General features: G+C 41.2%; 1 protein-coding gene across 6 annotated transcripts in view; it reads right to left on the bottom strand.

The window, feature by feature from the left end:
- Positions 1–18,468, bottom strand: part of MAP3K20 (mitogen-activated protein kinase kinase kinase 20) — a 168,919-nt gene that overhangs the window by 33,199 nt on the left and 117,252 nt on the right. For 5 of the 6 annotated variants that reach the window (XM_024732834.1, XM_024732832.1, XM_024732833.1 and 2 more), the window contains exons 11-14: positions 14,592–14,727; positions 2,641–2,685; positions 808–838; positions 571–710 (exon numbers count right to left, since the gene is read on the bottom strand). In XM_024732834.1, the coding sequence (XP_024588602.1) occupies positions 571–710; positions 808–838; positions 2,641–2,685; positions 14,592–14,727 (352 nt within the window). Of the gene's footprint in view, positions 1–570; positions 711–807; positions 839–2,640; positions 2,686–10,167; positions 10,840–14,591; positions 14,728–18,468 lie in introns of those variants that run through there. The other variant, XM_024732837.1, reaches the window with a different exon arrangement.

The raw sequence follows: 18,468 nt of genomic DNA, 5'->3' as shown, positions 1-18,468 counted from the left end.
CAGCCCCTCTGGCCTCAAAGCAAGTTGCCTCCTGTTATTGCCGGGTGGGCTGGCAGCTCTGCAGGCGCACACGGCTTTAGTGCCACACGACGCTTCTTCCCACACTGAGGCCCCTCCACAGGCAGAGCCCTGCCGCCAAAACACCTCCTCCCCACACCCTTCACCCACTTACACCTCCTGGCCCTTCAGCTCTCAACTCCATAACTTCTGCACAGAAGCCTCCCCTCAGCCCAACCTCAGCTCTCCATTGTGGCACTTCTTACAACTGCCATGTTACCATTTTTGCATGATTAATGACTGTCTTCTCCACTAGACTAGAGACTTCCTGAGGGCACGGGGGTTCTATGCAGGTGTATCCATGTGACCTCTGCTGGACCAGGTATTAACCCTTTGTTCTGGGATTATGAAGAGGGAGTAGGGGTCCCATGGGGGCAGCAGCTAACGATCAGCTGGTATGAAGTATTTCCAGACTGTGACCACCAGCTCAGCCTCTAACATGACACATGACCTACTCCACAGTAGAAGCTCAATAAAGATTTGCTGACTGAATGTTCTCCCTTTCTGAGGTACCTTTAAATGGATGATATGCCCCTTGGAGACGATGCCCATGTCTTTCAAGTCTTCTTCCTCGAGAAGAAGCAGTCGCTTTCCTGTAATGTTGTTTTCCTTAAACAAGTTCGCATATATGCTCATCTCCTCCGAAGTGTCACCTGAAGGGAGTGATTAGAAGACAGAATAAAATTAGACTCAATCACATCCCAAGCAAAGTTAACTCCATGAATTAAGAAGGTAAGTTTTTCCACTTGCCTTTTCTGACGAGCTGCTGAACCCAAAAATACTGTGGAAGAGAGGACATATATGGTTTTGAAGATTCATTCATAGTCAGTGGCCAGACTTAACAGTAAAACACATAGTTTTTCAATGGATTAAAATACCTTTAATTCTTGCTAAACCACAAAGGGAAAACAGAAGACTTTCTCTTTACTGTTTTAAAACTTCAAGGTTTCAAATTGGAGACATCCTCCCTTTGGGGGTCTTGGACCCTTGAAGGACCATTGGTTTTCCTCCTTATTTGAAAGATATTTAAAAATCCTTTCAAGAAGATTCTTACTTATAATGCTTTTTCCATTCATGTGCCAGTGGTCCCCTGGGTTGTTGAAGGGCACTGGTTTACCCAGGAATTGTATGAGTGAGAGGGACCACACGGCAGTGGACAGAAAGATGGATAAAATACGTCCTCTGTTCTAGGCCTGGTCATGAAGTAGCTTTGTGGCCCAAGACAAGTTAAAGTGTGGAGCTTCCTACACAGAATGAGGTTGGACCCAGCAACCTCAGTCCTTGAAATTTCCCTTGGCGTGTGTTTACCGTAGCCTCTCACACTATCCAGGTGAAGGGAGACAGAATGGGGGGCCACACCCAGGCCCACCAATTCTCTAGGGAGCCCTTGACCCTGGAATTTTATTTAAATGCTTTGAAAACCACTCAACCTCAGAGCAAAGACTAAAAATAGCTTTTAGAGCTCAGTGCCTTTTAAAACACTTCCTCTCAAATGAGAAGGGCCAACTTTGCAGCTGGGGATAAAGGCATTATATGGAGGCCTGTGAAGAGGCGAGCCTAAGTCCTCTGTCCTTGTTAAGCAGGGCTGGCAGGAAAGTTAGAATCACCAGGACTCAGGGAATGGGAAATGGAGGCAACTGGTACCAGCATACTTCCCCTGCAGAAGCCACAGAGACGAGCTCATCTGAAAGCAGTATTACTTCACCAGAAGACCAAGGGCTGGGAGCATATGCCCTGGCCCAGAAACCAGTTGAATCTGGTAAACCTTCCAGAGACCTTCCCAAGAGTTTCTAATAATGAGTTTGACTTTGGGGTACCTAGTCTGTTTCCTGGGGTGTGGGCCTGCTGAGGCTGGCATACAAACTTTTATTTTTTCCTTTTTCATTTAATGAAACCTTGAACTTATAAAATGGACCTGGACAGGCAAAAACCCCTGAGGTCTCTGACCAAGAATTCTTGGACCTGTTTTTCACTTAAGGAAACAGATACAGAAATATAACAGGCTAAGCAGGATTGCTCCTCAGGGTCTCTACCCAGACTGTAGGGTGTGGGATTTCCTTTGGACTTAACTAGTCTGTTCACATCTTCCCCCAAACACGGGGCTTCTCCGGCTCCCGCTTCAGAGAATGTCTGGGAGCTCGGGTCTATTCCTTCTTGGGAAGGTCAGAGTAAAGACGGTAAAATGAACAGGCCTAAGGCACTGCCTCTACCAGTTCTTTCCCCACCATGGTTCAAGTCCATCCCTGGTCTTTTGGGAAAACTTAAGATCAATTTTTTTCCAAGTATGTTCATTTAGTATCCTGGATCCCCCCTTTAACTGGTATTCATTACTGTATCCTGGAATACCTTTCAGAGCAAATAGGGAGGTGGAATCCTCTTGTAAGATTTGAAGAGATACTTGCTTTGCTCGAGGCCTTATTTTAAATCATTACTGCATTAAAAATAGAAAGACATGGAATTTGTCAACTTCTCCTACTTAACACTTTCCTAAGGCCCAAACCCCTCTCCCTGTATTTTTAACTTGTGGACAAATTTATGAACTACCCGCCCAGGTTAAATGAGGCATTAAAAGAAGCTGCTTACCACGTCCTCTTCTGTCCAAGCACCAATCTCAAAGGAAGGCAGCAGCTGCATGGGAAATATGAATGAAATGGAAAAAAAGAAGGAATATTATCACTGTCTTTTTGGTTTATCCCCACACTTTTCAGTATTTTAGCTCTGGGCAGCTAAAACCAAGCAGCTCTGGTTTGGTTCCTCCTGCAGGTGGCATTGAATGGAAACCAGTTTTCCCAACCGTTAAGGAATTTCTCAGGGTTCCAAAGATGTTGCCCACAGAAGCCAAACCACCTCTCAGTAACAATTCATTGTGCTTGGTGAGCTGTGACAATGGGACTCTGCACATCTTGGGATTTTCCACTCTTTGTACTTGGCACACTGAGAGTAGTTTTACCTCCCATGAGAAGGCCTTGGCAGTCAAGGAATTTCTGACGTTTGTCAGATACCAGAGCCGTCTTCGGAATTCTCAGTCAACACGAAGATCGTTTGATCATTAATGAAAATCCCAAAGCAACCACTTGGTAACCAGATGTTTTACATGCTTATTTTTAGAGGGGAATTTCTAAGTGTTTAAATGTCTCAGTTGCACTATATTTTTAAAACAAAATATTAGAAGGACACGTAAAATTGGAGCCGTCCTAAGGAACCCAGGTTGCAGAGTTGCTCTAACTAAAACTAAACTAAACTAACCTCCCTCCCTGGCAAGTATACAAACATGAATGACAACTCTGCAAGAGGACTCCTGCCTGCCCAATTTCAGAGCCAAAGGACTACTGGCTTCAATATATGCTCCATGGCCACAGACTAAATAAACACCTACGTAACGGGAAGAAAATCTGTGTCTTGTGACTTGAATTAGTTTGCTATAGCCATTAGTTTTAACCAGCTTAACTTGCCAACATGGTTGGATTGCTCATGAGGCAACATGGCAAAGTGTCTTTCAACACGTGTTACAAATAGTATTTTTTGTGCGAGTTGAAAAAAAAAGAAGTTGGCTTTGGTTACTTTTACCATTAGTGTAAACATCAGAGGGTGGGTGAGTTAACCCTTCTAATCTGCAGGTATTTTAAATTCACATGCTCAAAACCTTGCTAGGAAAGGCATGCCCCTGCCTTCAAGGAGCTTTTAATTTAAGGTGGGGGGGGGTAAAGTAGGTATGGACTATACCTTGGGAGGAGTTCAAGGCCACCTTCATTTTAGTTTCCTCAGTGCCCATCAGAGTGCGTGGCACACAACACCCGGTAAATTTTTGTTGAACAGTTTGTTGAATGAGTAAAACTGAAGGGTGCATTTACTATGATGCTAAATTCTCTGGTATAGAGTTCAATGTCTATGGCTATACCACGGAAAAGGGAGGGTTTCATAGACTGCCGTGGGGGATGGAAGGCATAGTGGCTTGAGCTGGCACAGCAGGGCTAGAAGAGAGGTGACTCCTGGTGAGAAGCAACAAGGCAAGACACTGGCAGTGGTGGAGGCGGGACAGGAAGGAAGGATGGGCACGGCACGTTTGCTCAACGGGAGCTCCAGATACAGTATGCGCGTGTCCAAGGATCAAGGGGAACTGCAGCCAACTCTAGGGGGCCAGGCAGATTTATTTTAAAAACCCACTAGTTACAATAAATCTGAATGCATAGAGTTTGAGACGTACAGATAAGTTGCAAGGGTATAAATCGCTACCACTCTATATGTACTCCGCTACCCTCATGTGCTCCGATTCCCACAGGACTGCCCCTTCCCTCCTCTGAAATACCTGGTGTTTGTAGTCACACGCACTCACCTGCTTTAATAATGCAGAAATGAAAGTGACTTGAGAAACAGGATCTAAAACTGAACTTGATCAAAGAAAATACATGACAAGTTTTATTTCTTCACGGGGCAGCTGGATACAGCTGCAGAAGCGTCATTTGCTTTTCCCATCACAGAATCAAATGTGAAATAAGGAACTTGTTTGATTAGTTTAAGAAACAACAGACTGCTTTACTTTACAGAGCCGTTTAAGGCTGCATCAAGGCTGGCTTTTAGAAGAAGTGAGGGTGTATGGAATGATTTGATTTGTATATAATTCCCAAATGTTGTGCTGAACAAAATTGATAAGTATTTCTTGAATAAAGGTTGTAAAGGAAACAACTAATCAAAACCAACATCTTTGGTTTTCATGTCCGAAGGAGAGGAGAAGAGTTGACTTGTGCTCTGAGGGTGGCTCACCAAGATGACGCCAAGGGAAAGGCGCTGGATTCAGTGTGAGACTTGCTCCAGCAGGATTCTTGCATGCTGCTTGCAAAGATTAGTGAGAGGAAGGCTGGAGCCAGGCACTGCTTCAAGACGGTTTGAATTTGGCAGAACAGGGGAGAAGAGTTAATATCTCCAGCCACAGAGTGGCTTCCTATTTCCTCTATGTCTGCTGTACCTTGTTAACATTATCAGTGTATCTGCTATAGGGTGAGTGCTAAGCTTTTCTGTCTCTCTTTGGGGATTAAAAAAAAAAAAAAATCCACCTTGTGACTGCCCCATCACTTTACAAATTCATTATTTACACTCCAATTGATTTCAGGAGAGAAGCTCACACTCATGGTCATGCGTGGGATAATGATTCCTTCAAAGGTTGTTGGGAATCCAATCTAACAAAGCTCTGATATACACAATAACACATAACAAAGGGATTTACTGTCAAAACGTTTATTGCAAAATGGAGTCTTAAAACAAAGGAAAGCAAAGAAAAGTTCACATCAAAATGAAATGTATGACACCAACTTGGATTTCTGAATACATTGTGGACTTTGTGTTGGAATATCAAATTCCAACAATGAAGTCAATAACTGAGGAGTCTTACCACACAAGAATAAAATTTAATCTTCCATACAAACATGATACACGATTTTGGCATAGGACTTGCTCAGAATAACATTGCGATAGAATAATTGAGAAAAACGTTTTGTTAAAAAAAAAACCAATAAGGTGATAATGTCATCTATTCAAAGCTCACACTCAAAGAATATAAATATTTTCTATCATTTAGTACAAAAATTTTAAAACAGTGCAAAAGCAAGATGCGCAGTGTGTTGTACCTGACACTAAAAGGTCTGTTATTCTGCATACAATATAAAATAGTTAATGTAGGTGCCTGAGACTCTAGCTCTGAAGTAAACAATCACATGCCAGAAAGCTCCTCACAGGCAATAGAGTGCAAACTAAGCTGGAGTCTGAGGAAACACAGCTAGTCCTCCAGATGTCCTGGTAGACGCTCATTTCTCATCAGACAGGCTGCATCTACAGCTATCAGGCTATGTTACAATCAGAAGAACAGAACAGAGTCTTCTCTCTGGAAATGCTTAACATCTAAACAGGAAAACAGTCTTACCCCAAAGCAGCAAAAGGTACCTGATTATAGAAAAATTGTGCTTTATTATGTATGCGGTACAGTAGACTGCTAGTTTCAAAAGGCAGCAACAAGTCGAGTGTATCAAAAAAAAGATCAAGATTTAACTCAGAGTAAGTTTTACAATTATCTTTCATGAAATTCTTACCACTCCAATGAAACCTCTGAAAAGCAAAGTTGTGTACATCGTAGTGCCATGAGAAATCGTTTTAGATCTCTCCCAAACCTTCCCCCACCCCAATTCCTTGATTTTCATGGGGATCAAGTTTGAATTCCCCAGCTGGTGTTAAAGTCTAACAAATCTACTGCATATTAAAAATCACTGGCTAATAAAAAGAAACGAAATTGAGTTATTTGTAGTGAGGTGGATGGACCTAGAGTGTGTCATACAGAGTGAAGTAAGTCAGAAAGAGAAAAACAAATACCGTATGCTAACACATATATATGGAATCTAAAAAAAAAGGTTCTGAAGAACCTGGGGGCAGGACAGGAATAAAGACGCAGACGTAGAGAACGGACTTGAGGACACAGGGAGGGGGAAGGATAAGCTGGGACGAAGTGAGAGAGTGGCATGGACATATATACACTACCAAATGTAAAATAGATGGCTAGTGGGAAGCAGCCGTATAGCACAGGGAGATCAGCTCGGTGCTTTGGGTCCACCTAGAGGGGTGGGATAGGAAGGGTGGGAGGGAGACAGATGCAAGAGGGAGGGGATATGGGGATATATGTATATGTATAGTGATTCACTTTGTTATACAGCAGAAACTAACACACCATTGTAAAGCAATTATACTCCAATAAAGACGTTAAAACACAAAAACAGCAACAACAAAACTGATCTGAAAAGTGAATTAAAAGCTGTATAATTAACATCTTCATTAGAAATTCTGTCTATGGCTGATAAATATTTCTTTTTAAATTTAATAAGGCTAATAATAGAGTCTAAAGTCTTCTAAATCATCTTCATAGATCAAGTGAAACCACTTTAAGATTCTGTTTATATGATGCAGATTTCAGGGATGTTCAAAACCCTAGAAAGACACTGATTTGGAACAGAAAGTAAAATAGCCAGTGCCCTATAGTAATTACCTATAGCCCAATTTTAGGTTAGAACATTGCAAGCGTATCACTGAGGTTATCAATTCTGCTGTGTCCAAAATCTCTGCAGTTTCTTGATGGCAGAGTATTGAGCTATGACCATCTCTGGAATTTCTGTGAGGAAAATGGCAGCAGTCGAGAGATTAGAGAAATATTACCTGAATGATGGTAAACCTAGGTCTGGGTTATTACCTTTCTCTTTGGGCCTTATTTGGCTGCTTTTATTAATGCACCAAAACCTTATGTATAATCCTAATAGATCTAATTATTATTATACATTTTTATTTAATGTAAATTTTTTTAAATGTCCATCCCATTCATTTCATACGTTCTAAATTTATTTCCGGTTACCGGTTATTCTCAAATGAGAGACAAGGTTTACACTCTTTTTTTTTTTTAAGGTTTACACTCTTACATAAGGTGCACAGATCCCAAAATCAGCCCACAGAGATTCCATTATGGGTAAGGGCTTTCCTGACCACACTTTAAAGTCCACAACACTCCCCTATGGGCCTCATCCTTCCCTGCTTCGTTTCCCAGCGTGCACTTATCAAATGTTTACTACATGATGCATTTGTTCTGTTTGTTGTCCATCTCCGCTTGCTAGCCTGTAAGCTCCACAAGTGCAGATTTTCATCTAGCTGTTCCCTAGAACGGTACCAGGCGCAAAGGAGGGGCTCAATGAATACTGGTGGGATGGATGACTTTACCTTGGCCTGGGAAGATGTGCAACGACAGGCTGTGAACTACCTGGTCTCTGGCTCTCCTTCAGGTTACATGGCACAGAGCCGCAGGGCATGCTGGGAAGTCAAGAGCTGAAAACCATCCCCTCTGCTCCACTCCAAGACCTTCTGCTTGAGTGGCTCGTCTTGAATCAAGGAGGACTCCTCCATGTCTGAGTGCAGATAGGATGCCTGTTTATGTTTGCACCTGTTTGTCACCAGCAATATAATATACCGTGGTGTGTGTGTATCTGTGTCTATGTTTGCATAGACATAGGAAGTGTATCAGATTGGGTATGTGGGGAACCCATCTTCTAGGGGAAACGTTTACCTCTTCTTTCCGTGTTTGCCTGGTCTGTGGGTGGTAGCAAGGCCTGCAAACACCTCAGACTAGCTAAACCTTGCCATGTGCATGGTCTTCAAAGGGCGACAGAATAGATCGGCTCGTGCAGCTTACGTTCTAAAGATGTTCTCTATCTTTCCTGAAAGCTATTCACTTTAACTTTCATCTCATCCTACTCAACAAATATCACTTGAAATTGATAGTTTCGTTTTCCAGGTTACAGAAACCACTTATTTTTCAGTGTCTTTTCACTGGCATAGTTAACAGTAGCTAACATTAACTGACCACTTACCATTGGCCTGGTATTGTGTTAAATGCTTTACATGTATCATTTTATTTAATCCTCACAACAATCCTTTAGGTAAGTACTATTACCATTCTCAAGTTAAAGGTGAGCAGACGTACAAGTTAAATAATTTGCCCAAGATTGCACAGCGATTTTGAATCACGATCTGACTCCAGATCCTTCTATTTATCACTATTCTATACAGACTGGTCTCTACATTTCACACCCAGAACATTTTATTAGTGATTTTTCTCTAAATAAAGCTGGCACAGAGTACTGATCATTTTGTGGTATTTTCCACCCTTAATGGGGATTGGAAGCATGTCATGCTTCAAATTCCAGGAGGCTTTTTATGATCAAATATACTTGGAAATAATATTAGACAATATCTATGATGATATCCTTTCTTAAATCTTCTATGGGCTTCCCTGGTGGCGCAGTGGTTAAGAATCCACCTGCTAATGCAGGGGACACAGGTTCGAGTCCTGGTCTGGGAAGATCCCACATGCCGCAGAGCAACTAAGCCCGTGTGCCACAACTACTGAGCCTGCGTGCCACAGCTACTGAAATCCGTGTGCCTAGAGCCCATGCTCCACAATGAGAGAAGCCACTGCAATGAGAAGCCTGCACACCGCAACAAAGAGTAGCCCCCGCTTGCCGCAACTAGAGTAAGCCCGCGCGCAGCAACGAAGACCCAATGCAGCCCCCCCCACAAAAAAAAAAAAAAATCTTCCATAAAAAGAACCACCCAAAGTACTTTGGTTTAATAGTCAAACGAACGGCACTGCTTTCAAATTTAGACTGAAAAAAAATCTTTCTTTGTTCTTTTGCCTTTCTGTATGTACATAACTACAAATGTTTTGTAGTTTTTTAATAAAGTGTTTTATAGTTTAAGCAAGCTTTGACAATTCTGTGATAACATTCTGAGAATATCTCTCTGGCTAGCTAGGTTTTCAGAGCAGCACCTACATTTACTTCTCTTTAACACCAGCATGGCTGAGTCAGGGTTAAAAAAAAGAAATCTGGAAGGCTAGATCTGCTATAAAAAGGACCCTTCATTCTGCACTTTTGCCTAAGTAAGGACAGCTTATCTTTGCTATTCTTTTTATAATATTTAGTTCCGTCTTTAAAATATCTCTACATGTATTTAGAATCCAGGATTCTCATGCCCCTCTGGAAAACAAACACACACGCATACACTCCTGCCCCCATATTAACACTCACACTGCCTGGAAGTGTGATCCCTTACCCTCTCTTTCTCTTTGTGTAAAGTATAAGCTAAGCCTTAGATGACAGTGTGCTGTTAAGAAGCTTCTGGGGCGAGCACTGGTACGGAAGTGCCACAACACTGCTGTTTGGTTTCAAGTTAGAGTATTTCTCCTGCAAACGTACTACTGAAAACATCTCTTGGGTTTTACTTTCAGTAGTCGTGCTATTAAGTATTAAAAACCCTCAGCACTTAGGTATTTCTGGAGAAGTATTTGTTAGAACCTCCTTTCATTTCAATTTTTTTATTCTTAGATTTTGTAGTCACTATCAATTATTTCTGACAGTATGGTGTATTGCCATAAGGGAAAAAAAACATAGTATGTTACGAGAAAATCAAGTGTCAAAGAAGAATTACGAGTTAAGAGTGCTTGTTCAAAATGTAAGTTTTTTAAAGCAACTGAATAAATCAAATCAAATCAAACTATAATGTATTCATTTTTAGAAAGCCAGAATGTCATTAGTTAAAAGTGCTGTATTACATAGAGAATCACAAGTTTCTATAATCAGGCACCACATTTGCTGATTCATTGAATAGACCTTTTTGGCTTAATCCCCTCCCCCCTTTTCTGTAAGCAAAGACAAATCAAAAGTAAAATCGTAAAGAAATGACTGTCATATAAATGTGATTGGCCTAAAAATGCAGTGCTTGGTTTTCTACCTCCTTACTGGTTTTTGTACAGACTGAGATAACAAGTTTCTTTTGTTTTCCCGGACATTTTCAATTTTAATACTTTGCTCTCTGCTTTCATTCACTATTGTTATCCATGTCATTATCTTCCTCATCACCGTCATCATCACCATCATCATCACCTTCTGACAAGTCAAAATCACTGAACCCCAGGGCCATGTTGACCTTCTTCCCCCTTCTCTTAGATGTAGTTTTGGAAGAATTCTGCTTGGCTTGCATGTTTATCTGCATCCCAGAATGCATCACAGCTCCTGCTTTGTTCATTGAGAAGATATCCCCAAAGCCCATCAGCATCATGGCCTGCAGACTTTGGTTCATGCCATGGCCCTCCCCGTTACTTGTTGCTGTGATCTGACATGACATCTCTGCACTGTTTGACTCCTCTGTCTTAGATTCAAAGTAAGACTCCTCAGACATTCTTGCAGCAAGAGGCAAGAGAAGCTATCATGAGGGAAGAAAGGACAGAAGTAAAAAGAGAAATTAGGACCAATTTATACCAAGGAAACAGATACCACAAAATTAGTGGGTGCTGCACAGAAGGTAAACGATTAGTGAAATAAATGAATGTAAGGGATTATTTGAGAATTTATTTAATGGCAGGTTTGGCTCCAGCGCGTTTACCATAATTTATAAATGACAGAGTAAATCACAACCAAAGGTTTGCAAAGCACCACAGCAAGCCAAATTTCAAATAGGAAGGAAGTTGTAAGTTTTAAGCCCTCATTTTCCTTAAAACAAAGTAGTTTTTAGAATTTCTCTCAATTTTTCCCAATTTGACTTTCATATGGAAACATTTAGTTAACTATTATATTAAAAGAGAAATTAAGTAGAGATTAAATCTCGAGTTAAAAAAAATAAACAAGAAACCTTGGACCAAAGAAGAAAAGCTTAGAGGAAGCATAAAAACAGTTTAGCAGTCAATTGGGAGATTTGGGTCATTAGCTACCTTTTTAGCTAGATTAAGTATCTATAAACTAATAAACAGTCTAGAATTCACTTGTCTCCCTTTTTTATTTATTACAGCCAGATATAATACTTGTTATCCAATTTATGAAATAATTCACTTGTAAACAAATTCTAGATTGTCTCTAACATTTAAGTTATAAACAAGTATGTAAATACATGTGAAAATTGGGAGGAAAGGAAACTAGTATTAATTTAGGTTGTTACCTTTGTCTCTATTCTCTACAAGTTTCCTTCTTTTAGCAGAATTTTTTTCTAGGAATTCTTCTCAGAGCGGATACAGACATTTATTTTCACTCTTACATGATTATTTTAAACAGCCAACCTATTTCCATAAATGTTGTTCATTTCAGGGGTAAAACTTAGGATCTCAAAGTGTTACTGCCTCTTCCTTTGAGAAAGAAGCAAATTAAGGCTTATATTTTGATGCTGTTTAAATAAGGGTAAAAAGTAATATAATTCTGGGATGACCTTCATATGTGCATGTAAAGGTACGTTTTAGGACCAATTTCCTAATTTTTAAATTAAAGTTGGAATCAAGGTTTTTAAAAAAAAATTTATCTTAACTCCATTAGGAAAAGACCTCTACAGTTATTAGTTCAATCAGAACTTCATATAATTCAACTAAAAAGCAGAAGTTACATGGAAGAAAGAAATTGTTTTAGATCCTTTAACACCGGAAACGGGCTATTACTTTCCTTGCAGTCAAATTTCTCAGCCTCTTAAATTTGTTTTCAATTGTTAGATACTCTCAGGATCCCTTTGCTGCTTATCTATTTTATTATTTCATAGGTCTTTCCTCACATTATGTTAAGATCTCAACAAATGCCTCTCAAATAAGCTATTATTTTTAAAAGAAGTAAAATTTTGACATCAAGCTACAACAATCATTAAAAATAAACATTGTTCATATTTGTGTATGGAAAATTCACCTTCCCAAATATCTTTAACTAATGTTTTAATTTCAGGAAAGAAAGCAGTGTCCTTCCTTGAAATAAATGCAGTAATACAATTTTTTATGACGTTACTTAAATATTAAACTTTTATAATTAAGATGAGGCTACAGAGAAAACCTCAACCTCCAGTCGCTTCCTTTTAAAAAAGGTTTATTCTATCAGTCTCTCAGAAACCTCATTTAAAGTCAACTAGAAACTGATGTGAGGATAAAAGAAAATATCTACTTATAAAATACCTGAGCACAAACCTTTCCTTCAGAAATACCAGCTCTATGAAGAAGAGACATTAAAAGCAAGTTCTGTACAGAAAGAAAACTTAGCCTTCATAAGTAAAAAAAAGGAAGAAAATCTCATTGAGATCGTGCTGCATGCTGTCCATTGTTAGATGGTAGCCTTCAGAGCAGTTCCTTTACAGAGAGTTTTCTGCATTTAAAACGCAAGCATACAACCTACTGTGCACTCAGAGTTTTTCATCATTTATTATACAACTGCGTTACTAATAGCAATAATGTGTGCAAGGCAGCCCATAATTTCTTAGCAAAACTAATGCCAGTAATCTAAAGAAAGGTTCTAAAGCATACTTTAATGGGTCCTTTAAAGTTTTTTCTTAAAATGCTACATTTAGAAAGAGTCAAGCCATGCAGTGCTTTATAGCTTAAGATTTCAACGTACTTAAAAAATCCCCACAACCCTCAGACTTCAGAAGATGGTCATATTTTTGCCTCTCATCAGCTCTGGGAGAAGCAGTGTTCCCTTGAAGATCCTTAAGGTAATGCTTTCTGAGTCTGCCTCTTGGTACCAATTCAACCAGAACAGGAAACTTTCCTTAACTCCTTGAGAGCCAAGTTAAAATTCACTGAACTTATAAGATGTGGTACTGTTTTAATGTCCCATGACAGTCTTATGCATAGCAATTCAGTTCTTACTTTGGGATTCCCTGGATAACCAAAGTCATTTTTGAAAAAGTTAAATCGGATAATAAACATTTAACTTCACTGTATTTTCCTTTTTTGGAAATCAGGTTATTTCTCCACATAAATTGGAAAAGGAGGCAAACTATTTTATTCTTTAGACACTGGAAAATACTTTGCAGTTGGGCATTGGCTGCTAAATGGAGATTAAGACTTTTAAAAATAGGAAAGTTTTTTTTTTTTTTGCGTACGCGGGCCTCTCACTGTTGTGGCCTCTCCCTTTGCGGAGCACAGGCTCCGGACGTGCAGGCTCAGCGGCCATGGCTCACGGGCCCAGCCGCTCCGCGGCATGTGGGATCCTCCCGGACCGGGGCACGAACCCACGTCCCCTGCATCGGCAGGCAGACTCTCAACCACTGCGCCACCAGGGAAGCCCAGGAAAGTTTTTTGAAGATCACAAAGTGAAGGGCATTTAAGAATTTTTTTTGGTATAATCACCATAGCAACTATCAAAAATGAATTTAACGTACATAACAAGTGTACTTTTAATCTTATTATTACTTGTGATCTTAAAGTGGACATATATTGCCCATTAAAAACCCTGGAAAAGCCAATGATAAATTTATACTTAATTCCTAAAATAATAAATTATTTAAAATAGGGAAGAATGCTGAAATTTGACTAGATTTTAATATATCATGTTAACATATAAGCTCATGGTAAGTATATAAATAGCAAAATCCTTACAAAGAATTTTTATCTTAGTCCAAATACAGGACTTGGAAAAAAAACCAGTATATTTTTTGGTGGAGTAAATACTGGACGCTTGTCCTGAGAGAAGTCTTTTTCCAATCTTTTGCTGCCCATGATTGTGACCCAAGGAATATTAATTCTCGTCATTTATAGGTCATTAAGTTAGCTCTCTTTTAGAAGGAAAACTCGGTTAAGTTCTGACACATCAACGACTTTCTCAGACAGCTAGCTTGCCTTGGTATAACATTTATTAATTACCGACGGACTCTAAAGAGTTAATCAGCCTTGAGGCACAGGCTCTGGGGATCTAGCAGATGGTGTGAAAATACACTGAATTTTATTTTTGTAATTCTAATACACAAATACACTGACAGAATAACAGTTCTCAGAGAAAGAGCCAGAAATAGGCTAAGCTTTCCTTCTAAATTTCTGGCATTTTGTTAATTGAAAAGAGATAGGAGCGCTACGGGAGTGTAAATGTGGATCCTTTAATGTAGAGGCACGAGGCAGGAAGTGAGGAGGCAGCAGGGGAGGGGGGAGGGGTGCCATGCTGCCATGCTCAGCCAGCCTCCTAAGTACGGGATCCGTGAACCCTGCAGGGGACACTCACCGGGGTGTTGGACTGTTCCGTCAGCTTTTGCTCCCACATCTTTAGTCGTTTTTCTCGTTCTTTGAGCTCCTGCTCTTTAAAGCTGAGGTCACGTTCTAGTTTCTTCAGCCTCTCAAGAGTTGCTTCAATTTCACACCTGCACAGGGATATAACTGGTTTAAGTCGCAACTTTGCTGAAGAGGTGTTACATGCTGAGGGGTCCATCACAATGCTTAATCAAAGGAAAAGGCTAAACCTGTGCTTTGAAACCAAACAGTAAATGAGCAGAGAATAGGAAATCTTTCATACTTTCATATCCTTCAAAATCAACAGGTAGTTTCTAGCTTGGAAACATAAGCTCAGAATACTTTCTCAAAGCAGTGAAGAACCACTGGGTGGGGCCTGACCTATGGAGCTGGTGTCTTGGTTTAGCCATTTAATAAATGCTTATGGTAAGGAGTTCCCTGGCAGTCCAGTGGTTAAGACTTGGGCTTTTGGGACTTCCCTGGTGGCGCAGTGGTTAAGAATCCACCTGCCGGGCTTCCCTGGTGGCGTAGTGGTTGAGAATCAGCCTGCCAATGCAGGGGACACGGGTTCGTGCCCTGGTCCGGGAAGATCCCACATGCCGCGGAGCAACTAAGCCTGTACGCCACAACTACTGAGCCTGCACGTCTTGAGCTTGTGCTCCACGACAAAAGAGGCCGCGATAGTGAGAGGTCCACGCACCGCAATGAAGAGTGGCCCCCCCTCGCTGCAACTAGAGAAAGCCCTCGCACAGAAACGAAGACCCGACACAGCCATAAGTAAATAAATAAATAAATAAAAGAATCCACCTGCCAATGCAGGGGACACGGGTTCGAGCCCTGGTCCGGGAAGATCCCACATGCCGTGGAGCAACTAAGCCTGTGAGCCACAACTACTGAGCTTGCGCTCTAGAGCCCATAAGCCACAACTACTGAAGCCCGCACGCCTAGAGCCTGTGCTCCGCAACAAGAGAAGCCACTGCAACGAAAAGCCCGTGCACCACAACCAAGAGTAGCCCCTGCTCGCCGCAACCAGAGAAAGCCCGCGTGCAGCAACAAAGACCCAACGCAGCCAAAAATAAATAAATAAGAATAAATTTATAAAAGAAAAAAGACTTGGGCTTTCACTGCCGTGGACCCAGGTTTGATCCCTGGTTGGGGAACTAAGATCCCACAAGCCGCACGGTGCAGCCAAAAAAAAAAAAATGCTTACGGTCATCTGGCTCTATTATATATTATCTCATCTTATTCTCATTACAGCCCCAAGAAACAGGTACTACTCTCACAAAGAGAGAGATGGGAAAATGACACTCCAGTTATATGGTCACTGTCATACCACTAGTAAGTTCACCTTAGCCTATAGGCTGAGTAGCTCAAGTAATTGACTGATTAACTTGACTCAGTCTCCTCAGTTGTACGGGGTGGTAGTTATCTTCTATCAGGGCTCCACAAGTTGCCTGATCCTAATAATTACCTGGGCAAAACATACAACAAAACATAGATTCCTAGGACCCTTCCTCAGAGCTCAGGATTCAGTAGGGCTGGGTAGGCTTAGGAATCTCCATTATCTGAAAGAAGAGCCAGGTCGTTTTTTGACAATCAGGCAAGTGTGGGAATCCTGGGCCGGATGAACTCTAAGGTTCCTTTTAACTCTAATAATTTTAAAAGCAAGTTAGTTCCCTCCTTAGTCTCTATGGGCTGACCAACCTCACCACCTGGAACAATACGTCCAGTTACAGAGACCTATGCTTTATAGAAACTGAAATTGGTAAGATGGCTCAGGGCAGGTTTTTTCTCCTTCAGGGCTGTCATCATGTTTAAGTCTAAATTTATGCTCTGAGAGTTGGAAGTTCTTCCCCTTCAGTTTCTGAAGAGCCTGTGAGAAAAGCAACAGTAATGAGAGACTGAGAGAAAGAAGGAGAGACCGAGAGGGAGGGAGGGAAGAAGAGAGAAAGGAGGAGAGGAAGCAGAGCGAAGGGTGGAAGGAAGGGTTAGCGAAGGCGCAGAGGGAAGGACGCAGAACAAGGAAGGGACTGGAAAGAAAAGCCGGTTGGAGATTAGCTGCTGAGCCAACAGCTGCTCCCATGTGCCCCTGGGACACACCTACACGTCCGACTGTGCGATCCTGGTTGGGACTTTGACTACAGAAGGTAGATGCCCCCAGATCTAAGTTGATGACTGTATGTAGCCAAAGTCTGCTTTTTTATGTCCAGGGAAAATCAGAATAAGTGGACAGCTTATCCCAATGCCCTTGTAGATGAGAAGCAGATGAAGGAAAACAAAAAGGTTCTGGGTATTAATTGGCAAAACCCAACTCCGAGTACAGCTACTGAGGTGTTTCTGGACTTGGGCTCCTCGTTTTACTTCCCTGGCTGTCTGCAAAGTACCTCAGAGCAAGGGAGGCAGGAAAGTAAGTGGAAAAGCCTCTGCTGTCAACCCCGTCCCTTTTATTGGTGCCATCTGAAAATGATAAAGCCAGGTAAGTCAAGTCACACTAGGGTCCCTAAGGAAAAGCAGTAAATCAGCCATCTTTCAAAATGATGACTGTATCATAAAATCCAAATTTTATCCCTGATATTTCAGACAAAGTATTATGCCCATTTATAAATAAGTGTTTTTATTTTTCAAATGGAGGACTAAAGAAAAAAACACAGTGTAGAAAAGCTTAGGTTAAAACTTTTGTAACAAAAAAGAAAGAATGAGCCATCTTCAACAAATGAGAGGGTGAGAAAAGGAGGCAGCAGAGTTGGGCACACTCAGTGGGATACAGCAGGGGCCTGGGCACACTCAGTGGGATACGGCAGGGGCTGCTGCCACGTGGTGCTTCCACCAAGCCCAGTCCCAACTCTTTTGCCAGGGAGACTGAGCTCACTGGTGTTCTTTTTGATCAGGGTAAATGGCCAACGCATGCAATTTCACTTGTAATTTAAGCCAAGGATTCATCTCAAGTTCCAGCTCTGGGAGCCCACTCTGATTTTAAGCCCTTCTGGAAAATACATCAACAGTTAAGTAAAGCTAAGTAAGCTGAGAGCTGTCACAGAAAAACAAAAACTGAGTAAATATGCTCCCCAACGAGACTTTCCCAGACGCCCTGGGATATTGACAGCAGTGGTCCAGGTCCTACGCCACAAGAGCTGTAACCCAAACCTGGATGGCAACACAAAGACAGTTGCTCCCCTGGCTGTTCCCTCTGTTTTTCTTGATGCACTGTTTCGCATCAAATGCATTGGCTGATGCCCTTATATAACCCTCCTGTTCTAAAAATATAGTTTAATATGTTTTAAGTTGATGAAAATTTTCCCTATGTCAAAAACAGGCAATGAACTATAATTATCTTCTTTTACTAGACAGAAACTTACTTTGAAATAAAAGATTAATTCATAAAAACAGTTATATGTATATTACATGAGAAATAGATAATATATATATTATATTTAGTGTTATATATTAAATGATTTGTGCTAAAATCCAAATTGCAAAGATTAGTTTTTTAAATCTCTGTGTTTCTTTTTTTTTGGTTGTTTGTTTTTTTGCGGTACGCGGGCCTCTCACGGCTGTGGCCTCTCCCGTTGTGGAGCACAGGCTCCGGACCCGCAGGCTCAACGGCCATGGCTCACGGGCTCAGCCGCTCCGCGGCATGTGGGATCTTCCTGGACCGGGGCACAAACCCGTGTTCCCTGCATCGGCAGGTGAACTCTCAACCACTGCACCACCAGGGAAGCCCTCTGTGTTTTGTGTTTAAGAAGGCATGCCAGAGTAAGAATATTTTGATCACCAAGGAAGAATGCAACCAGCAGAATGTCTTACCAAGAGACAGAGACCCTGAATGCACTATCACAGCGACATGAGGCTCACTCAGTGCAGGTGACCACAGG

Source organism: Neophocaena asiaeorientalis, unplaced genomic scaffold (genome assembly GCF_003031525.2).
Source record: "Neophocaena asiaeorientalis asiaeorientalis breed wild unplaced genomic scaffold, Neophocaena_asiaeorientalis_V1.1 scaffold96, whole genome shotgun sequence".
Lineage (NCBI taxonomy): Eukaryota > Metazoa > Chordata > Mammalia > Artiodactyla > Phocoenidae > Neophocaena > Neophocaena asiaeorientalis.
The sequence above is the reverse complement of the archived record's forward strand: the minus strand, read 5'-3'. Positions and strand labels throughout refer to the sequence as shown.